This window comes from Ranitomeya variabilis, chromosome 6 (genome assembly GCF_051348905.1).
Source record: "Ranitomeya variabilis isolate aRanVar5 chromosome 6, aRanVar5.hap1, whole genome shotgun sequence".
Lineage (NCBI taxonomy): Eukaryota > Metazoa > Chordata > Amphibia > Anura > Dendrobatidae > Ranitomeya > Ranitomeya variabilis.
Window position 1 is genome coordinate 89297732 of NC_135237.1, and position 13969 is coordinate 89311700.

General features: G+C 42.1%; 1 protein-coding gene across 3 annotated transcripts in view; it reads right to left on the reverse strand.

Annotated features, from left to right (window-relative positions):
* KLHL7 (kelch like family member 7) overlaps positions 1-13969 on the reverse strand; it is a 28525-nt gene that overhangs the window by 5483 nt on the left and 9073 nt on the right. For all 3 annotated transcript variants that reach the window (XM_077268768.1, XM_077268767.1, XM_077268769.1), the window contains exons 2-9: positions 11972-12074; positions 11648-11741; positions 7585-7709; positions 5306-5481; positions 4316-4490; positions 3215-3357; positions 2320-2560; positions 1383-1584 (exon numbers count right to left, since the gene is read on the reverse strand). In XM_077268768.1, the coding sequence (XP_077124883.1) occupies positions 1383-1584; positions 2320-2560; positions 3215-3357; positions 4316-4490; positions 5306-5481; positions 7585-7709; positions 11648-11741; positions 11972-12074 (1259 nt within the window). The remainder of the gene's footprint in view (positions 1-1382; positions 1585-2319; positions 2561-3214; positions 3358-4315; positions 4491-5305; positions 5482-7584; positions 7710-11647; positions 11742-11971; positions 12075-13969) is intronic.

The following is a 13969-nucleotide window of genomic DNA, read 5'->3' on the forward strand; positions in this document are numbered from 1 at the left end:
GTCTGGCCAGTCAGACATTGCAGTCACAATGTGTCAGCAGGGGGGTCCTCCTGGGTCTCCTACCATAGGGCTTCATTCAAATGTGGACGGATAGTTCACACTGACATTGATGCACCCTGAGCCTGCAGGACAGCTTGAATTTCTTTGGAACTTGATTGGGGCTGCATATCCATCTGAACTATCCTGCACTGCAACCTTTTATCAAATTTTTCTCTGCCATGGGATTCCAAACGCCTTGAATACTTTTGCGCACCGTGGACAAAGGAACATCAAGATCTGGAGATGGACTTGTAATCTTGAGATTGTTGAGATTGTTAAACAATTTTGGTTCTCAAGTTCTCAGACAGTTTTCCTCTGCTCTCACTGTTCTCCATGCTTAGATTGAGTCAACTTCTCCAGCTTTTATCTGGTTTCATGTGTGATTTTCACATTGCTCACACCTGTTACTTGCCACTGGTGAGTTTGAACAAGCATCACATGCTTGAAATAAAATGGTTTACCCACAATTTTAGAAAGGTGACAATTTTGTCCTACCCATTTTTGGGGTTGTGTGTGAAATTATGTCCAATTTGCCTTTTTTTTTCCTGTGTTTTTTTTGTGTTGTGTTCTTCCAATATACACAAAGGAAATAACCATGTGTATATCAAAAATATGTACTTGCAATAATTTTTTGGCAGAAATACTAAATTTTCTGGAATAATTTCAAGGGTGCCAACACTTTTGACCATGACCGTATATCAGGCAGCAAATATTTGATAAATGCTAATGAAAGAGAAAACGTAGTATATGTGCCATAAAAATACACTTTATTATATATAATTATTTAAAATAGATTGCTCAAATAATGCCAAAGGCTGCAATGCCAAGTGTAGAAAACAGGGGACCCTGTGTATCATAAATCTTGGTAATACCACCTGCAAGTATGTATGCAAGGTAGACAAAGAGTGGACCTAAGCCACTAATTGCTTAAATGCATGAGGTATAAGGTGAGTGATTTTATCAAAACGAAGACAAACAGCCCAGTAAGTGAAACATTGCTAGAGTCAGGGTCTCTTTCTCAATAGTATGCTGCCCTCAACTTAGGTAGTCAAAACCTAGTAACAGATTTCCTTTCACTGTAACACTATGCGGCAGAAAGCAATTCTATTGTTAGAGGGATCTGTGCTCCATTATTCGGTTCTAGATTGGGAAAAAATCCAAAACATTTTAAATCTAAATTCAACAATATGCTTAAAAGTGGAAATTTAAAGGGATTTCCCATGAACAAAATGTATTTTGTGAATGTTACTAGTATATGATCATAGGGGAGATAGCTGCTGAGACTCTGGCCTATGGCAGGAACAGGGCTCCCAAAGTCCACCACATTTTCTGGGAATACATACGTTTCTGTAGTTGGGTCATAGACTTCACAGCAGTTCAGCACCCTTCCTGAAACGTTGTTTCCTAAGCTTCCTCCGCAGACGTAGATCAGCCCATTAGCCTCCACCATCCCATGGCTGCAGCGCTGGGTAAGCATGCTGGGCTTTGTGTGCCAGCTTTCTGTCCTGGTGTCATAGCACTCAAATAAGTACAAGGCAGAATTCCCTTAAAAGAATAAAAGGGGAAGGAAGAACTTAGAGTCAGAATATAATGTAAATATATCATAAAGATGAACAATACTAGCCACTATAATGTATGCAGCCTTAAAGAGACTCTGAACAGCTTTCTAAATCTTCTAGTAAAACATAGATGGCTTTAGTAGTAGTTATGACTCTTCATAGCCTGAACCTGTAAGTGACTGGTCCTCTTTAAATTATCTCTCCGCTAATTCCTAGGGTTTCAACCTATAGCTCAAGAGAGTAAGAATTGCTCTGCAGCATCCAGCAGCAGCCGCTACACATGAAATGGAGTTGCGTAGTTCAACTCGGATTCAAGGTTTACATCCGGCCTTTGCCAGAGATATTCACAGTTGATCAGCGGGGGGCCGGACCCACAACCCACACAGATATCATAATGTTGGCCTATCAAGAGAACAGGACCTTATCTGCAGCATTCGGTAGTGGTCGTTAGACGTTGAATGGAACTGGGCAGTTCAGGTCCATTCAATGTTTGCGTAAGGCCATGGTAGGATCTAACAGATTGGTGAGGCTACTGGCTGCATGACCCTCACTGATCCAAAGAACCCTTTCCAAAGGGAACACTCTGAACACAATAGACCTGATAGTCCTCAAATCACAGCAGACTGCAAGAACTTAAAGCAGATGTCCAATACTTTCATTTGATAGTCTCTTTATGTAGGTTGCTATATTTTCAACTTTAGTTTTAAACTGTGGTCCTCACCCACTTCAGAGCCTCCTGATGTGTAGATCTTCCCTTCCGCAGCACAGGCAGCAAGGCTGTCTCTGGGCGTCGGAGGCCCCAGCTTGGAGTACCAGGAATCTTTCACTACATTGTAGCAGTCCATTCTCTTTATAGGAAACAGCTGAGAACCACCCAAAATATAGACAACGTTGTCCCAAAATACACATGCTGCATCCCGGCGCTTCTCAAAGGGACATCGGATATCAGACCAATTATAATCCTAATATAAAAGAAAACAAAATAATCATATTATAGATACGATTGTAAGCCTCATCAGAAAAATTCTGTATACTTCTATTGTAAAAGATGAGCAAATCAGAGTGTCAAGGAAGTAAATCCTTCCCAATAGCAATGGGTTTGAAGATACTACAGTATATTTAGGAAGATAAAAGCACTTTATTCCCCTTGTCACATGATATTAACCATCACAACTGTAGAAAAGAACTTGGACCACACATCCAAACATAAAAAATAAACACTAAGTTCTGAGTTAACATTTTTATCAAAATGTATAAGCCCACTGCAACATCTTTAAGTGGCTCCTTACCCTATTATTAGGCGTAGCACTGCATGGGAGGTCATGGAGATGCCCAGCAGTACCTTTTCCGCCAACCAACACCCCCTAGGCTCTAAGCCACGCCATCCCAGTGAGATTACTTAGAACATATGCCCCTGCTCCTAGTTTGCATGGATCTTCTGAAGTTTGAGCTCAATAAGCAGTGATCATATGTATAGATACAGTGGGGAACCCTGGTTTACTACCAAACTTGGACAAAGCCTTCAAGAATTACAGTGACATAACAATTTCTTAACGATAGTTAACAGCTCTGATCATTTTAAAGCAATATATACATATATAATAAAAAGAACATACTTTAGGATTAAAGTATCGGCAGGACTGAGGCTGGGAGCCTCCAAATAAAGCAATCCTGTAATCATGTTTCTTTCTCCGAGGTCTTGTACCATCTGCTAGTTCTTCTCTATCCTCGGGAGACAGCAGGTGATATCGCATCCCACCTACACAAAACAAGATACGTGGAAGTCAGGTAACCATGATGTAACTTTAACCCATGTAACGTACAGCACATGTAAGGTATTAATGTACAGCTGACATCTGCCTGAAAGTGGTTGGGTGCCCACACTGTCACCCCAATTAAACCCAAGGAGCGTAAGCACACATATGTTGGATTGTCAGGGAAGCCAGGTGGCTAATGAAGGTTTGGTTCTCATCATCCATCCAAAAAAGGCATTTTTAACATTTAAGGCATGTTTCATTTCTATATTTTTTTTCCCCAAAATGTTCGCTAGCGTACTTTGCCGCCACTAGAAAACACTGCTCTTGGGTGGGCAGAGGGAGTGTATTTGACAGTGTCAGCCCCCTACTCTGGGCCAACATAACCAAATATTCTGTGTTGATAAGGCAGGTTTCATACAAGGGAATTTCACTGTATGGACTGTAATGTCCTGACTGATCGTGCATCTCCCAACCTAACCTTACAGTCACATATACACGTATAAGGCTGTGATTCGGGACATGGTCCATGGTCAATTGGACACTGATTCACATACAGACCACTAAATACGCTTGTGAGAACTCAGCCTGAACGGCCTGGATACAAAACCTGTTCCTCTGCAATTACAATGATATACATGTAATTTAGCAGTAACTACAAATTGTTTTTTACTGCATTAATGGGTTTAGGTGATCTCATCATTTGAGTAACCTACTTAGCCAAACAATGTAAAATATACCCCACACATAATAAGAGAACATATGTTACATAGCAGCAGTTATCCTAACTTCTTTAGTGATTTTTACAGGAGATAATTCTCATGTATCAGCACTTTAAAAAAAATAAAATAAAAAAAAAACAAGCTTAAAATCCCAAAAAATGCAGCTTTAACTAAAAGATACATGTGGTGTGTGGTTTCACAACATTCTGTCATGTATAGTGCAAACAAAGGTTTCACTCACTGATGACCATCTTAAGGCATTCTGGGTTATCCTGTATTAGAAATTCTGATTGCACCGTTTTACTCAGAAAATTTTTAGAAATGAGAGGAAATCGGACTCTTGCAAGAATATCCACCATAAATGGTTGTCGGTTTGGTTCATCGTATTTTAACCATCTCACAGCCGCATCATAAACCTAAAACAAATAAATGAAAAGTACATACATTTTTTAGATTACACCATATTAAAAGGGAACCAGACAGAGGACACATGCAGCCTGATCCAGGGGCAATGTGTATCAGACATTGCACGATTTCAGTCAAGTACGTTTAAATCCGAAACGCTGTGGCATTTCAGAGGAAAACAAAGTTTAACATTCTCTGGGTACTGGGCCGAGTGGGAGGCTGGTCATAAAGGTGGGCTCCTGGCAGATTCTCCTGGACAGCTCCCCAAGAGTGATAGGTTTCTTCCCATACTCGCATACAGCGAGAAACCTATCACTCCAGGACAGCGGGCAAGAGAAAGCCGCCAAGGACCTGTCTGTCTGATTATTCTCCTATAAGACTGTCTCCGGCAGCCATTAAACTATGTTTAATATATACAGATGGATATGTGGATGAAATCATGCAGCCACGGCCTGATACATGCTTACCGTGCATCAGGTAGCATGAATCTGCTGTCGGGTTCCCTTTAATCTACAGCACTTTATATAATAAAGTGTATAAACATATAAATAAAGTTTATGTAATAAAACTTTATACAGAAAGAATAGTTTAGACTAGTGCTGCCAGCCTTCATTTTTATAATTTCTGGATACTTATGTAAAAATCACAGTTAAAACATTCTTACGGGCGAATTGAAAAAGCAGAAATGAAACCTGAAGATAGCAAGTGATACATATACTGCAGAATAAATTAGTGTTCTCAGCTAACACTGGCCATGCACCGTGTGGGAGCTGACAGATGGCAATCCTGGTGTAGACATCATACATCAGCAATATAAGCCTCGTACCTGGTCTTCAGCACGAACAGTCAATGTATCCTGGTTTAGCAGGTGGGTAACGCGCTTCACATCTAACTGCAAAAATTCATCAGTTTTGTATACTTCTGTGAAATGTTGGTGAATGAAATCATCTGCGGTAGACTTCAGCTCTGGACAATCAAGACATTCCGCCAGGACACTAATACCTACAACACATCAAGAACACGATGGACGCCTTTAACTCACTTCACAAAGCATAAAAGTCACAACAGTTCTTCGCCTGACAGCGGGGACTGGAAAAAATCATGTCTGAGCATCAGACTCGGCATCACACGGAGCTGATGAGGTTATACGTCCTGCCTGCAGTCCAGGAAACTAGCTCTGCTCACTACTGTATTCATAAACTATAGGGCAGCTGCACGATGCCTACACCTAACCCTCTTTAACCAGTTCATGACCAGGCACATTTTCAGGTTTTATCACACATTCGCTTTTAATGATGCCAAACATTTTTCTTGTTCGGATACTAAAGGAATATTTTAAAAAATAAATAAATAAATAAATATTAGTTTTAACCCCAAATTCTACATTTTCACACAGGGAAGTGGCACCAAAATTTGTGCCACAATTTCGGTGGTTGTACAGTACTGCTTAGCCATATGGTGAGACTCCGGAGGGACGGAGCGATATTTGCCTCCTGGAGCCCAGATCTTCCAAGAACAGTTTGCGGACTCCATATACAGAGCCCCTAAGTGCTAGAAGAGCAGAATCCCCCCCTCAAGTGACCCCTTTTTGGAAACTATACCCCTGCCAAACATGTGGACAGTAAACGTGATTTAGGCACACTGGGAGAGGGCATTTGGATTTGGGAGTGCAGAATTTGTTGGATTTCTTTTGGTGGGGGGGTGAGGAGCAATATAGCTTTTCCAGAGCCTTTGTGCTACCAGTAACGTGAAAGCCCCCTATATTTCCTTTAACAGATGACGGATCTGAGTGAGGACTTGCTATTTTTGTGGCTTGAGTTGAAGCTATTGTTAGAAACACTTTACATAACATTTGGGATCACATTTATCCAGCGCTCTATGACGAGCACTTATATCGGGGTTTCCATCTAAATCTCTAAGTGACATGATTCAGATTAAACCCCCAAGAGATCCACTCTATATAATGAGGCAGCAGAGTTACTCTGGACTCCGTCTGGCCTGTGTTATGCGTTGTCCTTTTCAAAAGTGCACAAAACTGAGGCCCCCTTGCGCTTTTATGCACGTTTAAAAAGACGGACACCGCCGGATCACAGGTCCTGTGGCGCCCACAGTACCTCTATCTGCCTCATTATAGGGAATCTTCTGCCGGGGTTCCGTCTGAATCACGTATTTCAGAGATTTACAAGGAAACCCGGATTTAAGCATTCAGTGTAGGATAAATATGAGCCAAGTCTTACTGCGATCTTTGGGAGGCAGAAAGAACAAATCAACAGCAGGTGAAGAATTGGTTTTATTTACTTTTTACAACGTTCCTTGTGCGGTATTAGTGATTATACGACTTTAATCTTCGGGTCGGTGCGATTACAACGATACCAGATTTATAAAGTTTTTCAAGTTTGGATGCTGTCACACCCTAAAAGACGCTTTTTACTGCATCGCCATATTTTGAGAGCTATAATTTTTCCATATTTCTGCCAACAGAGTCACATCAGGGTTTGTTTTTTGCGCAACGAGTTGACGTTTTTATTACCACCATTTTCTGGCACATTGCATTTTCTGATCGCTTTCTATTCTGATTTTTGGAGGCAGAATGAACAAAAGCAAGCAATTCAGAATTTTTTTTTTGCGATTTGGGGTCGTCAGATTTACGGACTGATCACAGCGTCCCGAGTATGGGGACTGATGGCAAGGGTCACCGCACTTCTCGTGCGGCTCAGCTGTCGGCACTGAACGGTCATTGCGTGTTTACACACAGTGACAGTTTAAATGCATGAAGGACAGAGCATGTCATGATGCGGAAACTGACACCCGTTCATGACGTGCTATGTCAATCATTGGTCGTAAATGGGTTAAGCAGGTCGACCGCACTTATGTGCACAGAATGATCAATAATGGATCATACGGTTGCAAAGGACAATGATTAAAAATCATTTACCCAACGTGAGCGTTTTGCTAATTGGTTCGGTGATTGGTATCCTCTTTTATATCAATGCTCATTCCCAACAATCATCAACTGAAAATGCTTGTGGCAATGTGAAGATCCACAGCAGAAAAAAAAAAGAATTTCACTCTTTGTAATTTTTTTTTTCGCTTTTATAAGCTTACCCAAGCAGTTTGAGGCATCCACTTGTTCCTTTAAGAAATCCACACACATCCTTTTGACCGGCTCTATCTGGTATTGATTAGCTGCGTCTAATAAAGACTGGACATTGTTGCTATTTACTGAGATTCTAAAAATAAAAAAGAGTTATTCCGATTAGGAATACAATGAAAGAATTAAATGCATTCATGTACATAAAGGCCATTGAAATATAACTTTTCTATAATGGGGACCCCCAGAAGTGGTGGGATAGAGCATCTAAATAAGAATGAAATGGAACTTGATAGTATATTCATGTTGCCCGAACCACGAGCATTAGGAATAAAACATGGGCTGCGTTATTGCAAGTATGTCCTACTGTGGAACGCTGCAGAATTTCAGAGAAAACTAATTTTGAAAGGAAAGTGACAAATGACTAGTCAAAAAGGCCAGTTTCCGTTCAGTTCTCCACGGCCCTCTCACCTAGATGGACAGGTATTCCCACACACATAGTATGAAACCAGTCAGTATAGAGGTCCAGGGAGGGAAGAAGCTGCCAGAGACCGGCCTCAGAATAATCATCGTCCTGGCTTTTCAAAGTATGTTTTCTCTAATTCCTCAGTGTATTCTGAGTACAACATATATGGCTGCAATAACACGGTGGTTCGAGCAGCATTAATGCACAGACATGGTCCCTTGCTGTTTGAACACATCTTCTTAATGGCAGATAGGTTTGCAGAAGATAGACAAAAATTAAATTCATTTTGTTACAGAAATAGTAGCTACACTTGAATGTTGCACAATAATACTGGGGCTATTCTGTGTAGTGAACAATAAATTAAAATGAGAGGGCAATAAGTCAATAGAAATACATTACAGGAACCTGTCACCCCCAAAATCAAAGGTGAGCTAAGCCCACCAGCATCAGGGGCTTATCTACAGCATTCCGTAATGCTGTAGATAAGCCCCCGATGTATCCTGAAAGATGAGAAAAAGAGGATAGATTATACCCAGGGGCGGTCACGGTCCGGTTCTGGTCCGATGGGCGTCGCGGTCCGGTCCGGGGTCTCCCATCTTCATACGATGATGTCCTCTTCTTTTATTCACGCCTGCAGCTCCGGCGTACTGATTTGCCCAGTTGAGGGCAGAGCAAAGTACTGCAGTGCGTAGGCGCTGGGCCTCTCTGACCTTTCCCGGCGCCTGCGTACTGCAGTACTTTGCTCTGCCCTCAACAGTGCAAATCAGTACGCCGGAGCCGCAGCGTGAAGACAAGAAGAGGACGTCATTGTATGAAGATGGGAGGCGCTGGACCGCACCGCAACACCCATCGGACCCGAACCGCAGCGGACCGCCCCTGGGCGAGTATAATATAACCTGTTTTTCTTACCTTTCATGTTACATCAGGGCTTATCTACAGCATTACAGAATAAGATAAGCCCCTAATGCTGGTGGCCTTATCTCATATACGATTTTTGGGGTGACAGATTTCCTTTAAGCCGACAGGTGTTCTTCCTGCTCCACCTCTGGTGTAGTCTTATGCTCCCTGAGAACAGTCATTGGGCATTAAATTAACATGCTCAATCCATATGTTCACCAACATCATCCTTTGGGGGAGAATCAGGAAAACCCCATACACTTAAGATAGCCAACCAGTGCCGAAGGAAACAGCGGGTTCAGACAACTTTGCTCTGTTATGCATTGGGGGAAAGGAAGAGTCTTAAAGGTTGATCCCGAAATCAACAATTTTCCCATATCTATAAAATAGAGGGATTACTAAAATTGATCACTGGTGGAGCAGACTGCTGTGACTCCCAGCAATTAGGGTCTGGATCTTGGGAACTAGGCTTTGCAGAGCCCCACCTTCAAGGGGGCACAGGGGATCACGTATGACTGAGGTCCGATCCATTACTTTTGATGGGACTGGCAGGGAAAGCAGAGTGCAGAGCTTAGCTATATCTGGAAGTTAAACAGGCAATGGGATGCTGATCACATCTGTGACATTCAACAGAGCCCCGATCTAGGAATTGTTGGTGGTCCCAGAGGTCAGACCCCAGCAATCCGAGTTATATCCCATCATTCACTGATCTGAATGATCATCTAACATTACTATGCTAGGTTATGTTTAGGTGCCCAAAACTTTTAAAGATGCTAAACTAATTGCATTTTTTTCAAACTGAACAACCCCTGTAAGAGGCACGACCCTGAGTACCATATATAATAACAGACAGCATCGTTCCTTACAAATGTTATAATTTAAAATATTTTATACAAATATCATATAATTAAAAGTATTTTTGCTAATACTTTATAAGGATTGTTTACAGGATGTGATTTTGAGTGCTGCCCCAAACTTAAAGATGTTGTCCACTACTTTATCACTAATGACCTATCCTGATGTCATCCATGTCTGATCGGTCGACGTCTCACACCCGACACTCCCGCCCATCAGCTGTTCTCAGTGTTGGTGGCCACAACTGCTCAACTTCTGATAGTGGCCGTGACTGGGAACTACATATCCGCCTCCTATTCAAATCAATATGATGCGGATGTGTAGTACCCTGCCGCAGCCACTATCAGAAGACGGAGCAGCTCCAGCAGGCAGTAGCCAACAACCCACACCAAGAACAGCAGGGCGTGCTGGGTATCGGACCCTGACCGATCAGATAGTGATGACCTATCCTAAAGAAAGGTCATCAGTGATAAAGTAGTGGACAACCTCTAAGTATGTCAAGAGGTATCACTGCTGCCACCATGTAGTGCCTCTTAGCCAATTGGGAGACTCAGTCCCTTTAAAAGTCACAACAAAACAAGGTATTAGTGGCTAGATTCACACAAAAGACACCAAAGTGGATACAAACGGACTTCTATACTTCTAAGTACAGCTTTCTGCTTATGTCCATTTGCCATAAACCTCAATGATATGGAATATAGCAAATTAAAAAAAATGGTTTTTTTTTCTTCATATAATGGAACTGGAAACCAAAACTCGAACTGTCAGGGTGTGCATACGTCAGGATTTCTTGCAGAAATTTCCTGAAGAAAACCGGAAATTTTCTGCAAGAAATCCGCATTTTTTTTTTGCGTTTCTTTCCCGGTTTTTTCGCGTTTTTTTAGCATTTTGCAAGCGTAATTAGCTTGCAGAATGCTAGCGTTTTCCAAGCGATCTGTAGCATCGCTTGGAAAACTGACTGACAGGTTGGTCACACTTGTCAAACATACTGTTTGACAAGTGTGACCAACTTACCAACTTTTTACTATAGATTCTGCTTATGCAGCATCAATAGTAAAAAGATATCATGTTCAAAATAATTAAAAAATAAAAAAATGGTTATACTCACCCTATGCAGACAGCCGATCTCCTCAGCGGCGTCCGTTCCTATAGATGGTGTGTGCAGGACCTTCGATGACGTCGCGGTCACGTGAGCGGTCACATGAGCGGTCACGCGACCAATCACAAGACAGCGACGTCATCGCAGGTCCTTCACCACACCATCTATAGGAACGGAAACGGCAGCATGCAGCGCAGAGAGGCGGGAACACTCCGGGGGCCATCGAAGGTGAGTATATGACTATTTTTTATTTTAATTCTTTTTTTTTTTACCAATTATATGGTGCCCAGTCCGTGGAGGAGAGTCTCCGCTCCTCCACCCTGGGTACCAACCGCACATGATCCGCTTACTTCCCGCATGGTGTGCACAGCCCCGTGCGGGAAGTAAGCAGATCAATGCACTCCTAGGTGTGCGGAATCCCCGCAATTCCGCATATTTAATGAACATGTTGCTTTTTTTTCCGCGATGCGATTTTTTCGCGGAAAAAAATGCAACATTTGCACAAGAAATGCGGAATACACTTAAAATAATGGGAGGCATATGTAAGCGTTTTTTTCGCGTTTTTATAGGGAAAAAACGCGAAAAAAACGTGCAAAATACTGAACGTGTGCACATGGCCTCAATGTGAACCTTGCCTTACATTCCTGTTTTTTGGCTTTTTCAACAAAGAATGAAATCTGACTGTAAAACTACCAGTGTGAACCCAGCCTTGTATGATCTATAAAACAAATGCGTGCAGTGCAGAAATCGCAGACAGTACCTGGCAGTGTACGCAAACTCCACAAGCTGCTCTATGATGTCCGGTTCTGCATCTTTCAGCTCAACCTCGAAGGATTTTGATTCAATCATGTTTGCTAGAAAAAAATATATATGGAAATGTATTTCACTATATTTATGAGAGAGCTTAGCATATAGAATAGACCCTGCTGTTCTTTTATACAACCACAGACGGTGCCTTTTCCCAAGATATGCAAAGCAGGGCACGTTTATTATATAACAGGGCAAGATGCCATAGCCTAAATTCAGAGTACTGGGCATTAACGGAACATGGTAAGGTTGGTAGATATAATAGGTGAAAACTTACTGGTAAACATAAGGTTAAAAAAATGGCTTGCAGCTGCCAGGACTACACGGTGCGCTGGGATCTTTCGATCTTGCACCATAAGAACAACATCACACAAGGTTTTCTGGAAGAAAAGAACAAAGAATAATAAATACTTAATCCTTATAGCAGAGAATTACTGTAAAGCACATAATGGAGGATTAAGTGATAGTTCCTGATAATGACAAGCCTGCATTACCAAGACAGAAGAATCATTCTTTTCCTCATACTGATATATTAAGGTAGCTACACGGATAATGTCTGCAGCTACAAAACCTAAATACAAAAAAAACATTTCCTGACAAAATTAAAATCACACAAGCAGGAAGGTTAACAGAAGCAATGGCATGAACCGCAATTTCCTTAAAGGCCGACCTCTGGGTACAAGTCTGCAGGCGCTCTATGTGACTGCAGACTAGTGATCCTCACAACGCACACACTACACGCTGTGAGGACTCTTCGGTGCCAGGAGTGGGCAGTTACTTGACCGCAAGTATGACATTTCCATACTCCCGGCCACATTTTGACTAGACGTGTCAGTCCTCTCAATACACTTGCACTGAGCGAAGCCGTGCACGTCTAGTCAGCAGGTAACAGCATGTATGCAAATCGAATACTGGGGGTCTCGTGCCCACTGCTCGCACCAGAGAATAGGGTGATCGCAGACTGGTTGCCAAGGTCGGTCAACCCCTTTAAATGGGTTCTCTAAGAATGTAATAAAATGACCAAGTCACAATTCAATTGGTAACCTGTCCGAATCACGTGTCAGGACAGGCAGAAGTATAAAGAAACTCAGCTCCTGATACCCATGTCTCAACTGACAGAGGAGCTGTATCATAAATCTTCTCCTTGGCTGACTGAGTACACAGGAGATTTTTCTCCAGCCTCAGTTCTCCATGCACAGACAGCTGAGATTTTTTTTTTGTTCTCCTCAGCTCATCGTTATGTGTACTTAACATACAGCTCCTCTGTGAGTTGACACACAGGTCTCGGTAGCCACTTTTCTGCACATTGCAGCGTGTCCTGACATGTTACTAGTAGTGCTGAGCGAGTATACTCGTTGCTCGGGTTTTCCCTAGCACGCTCGGGTGGTATCCGAGTATTTGTAAGTGCTCGGAGATTTAGTTTACGTTGCCTCAGCTGCATGATTTACAGCTGATAGACAGATTGAATACATGTGGGGATTCCCTAGCAACCAGGCAACCCCCACATGTACTTAGGCTGGCTAGCAGCCGTAAATCATGCAGCTGCGTCAACAAAAACTAAATCTCCAGAGCAGTTACAAACACTCGGAGACCACCCGAGCAACGAGTACACTCGCTCATCACTAGTAACTAGGACAGGCTGCTTTTTGAATAACATAACTGGGGCCATATTATTACATTCTAGGAGAACTCCTTTAATAGCATCTTGTCCACACATGGCTATGTGATGTAGATTTTATATAAAAAACTGTTCATACTTGCCGAAAATTTTTGCAAGGATCTGAAGGCATGCACAGAAGAAACACACAAGATACAACTGTACATGTGAATAAGACACAGTTCACACTAACATCATTGTGTTTATAATAAAAGCTGCAAGTAATTTCTTCAGAGAGTAAAAGGACAGTAACTCTTACACCACCTATCGGAAGTAGGAATCCTAAAGGTCAATACAGAACCTTTAAAAGGACCTTGCCACATGACTTTGTAAAAGAAGCCAATCCAAAAATTCCAATTGTAGACTTTTTGGGGGCAATTGCCATTTGACTGACAGATTTTTTGTATAATGGATGTAAATGGTGAGCGAAGGATCACCCTGACTAATAAGGTCCATCTGAGTTAGAGAATTGCAGTAGTGTTCCCCACCTACAGCGACTAGACCCATTTCTAGAGCGATGAGAACCTTAGTCCTAGTTGTCAGGTCACACTTTAACACAATTTAGCACCAAGGAGCCAAAATTGAGATTATGAGTCACTTTGGTGTGTTCACAGTAAA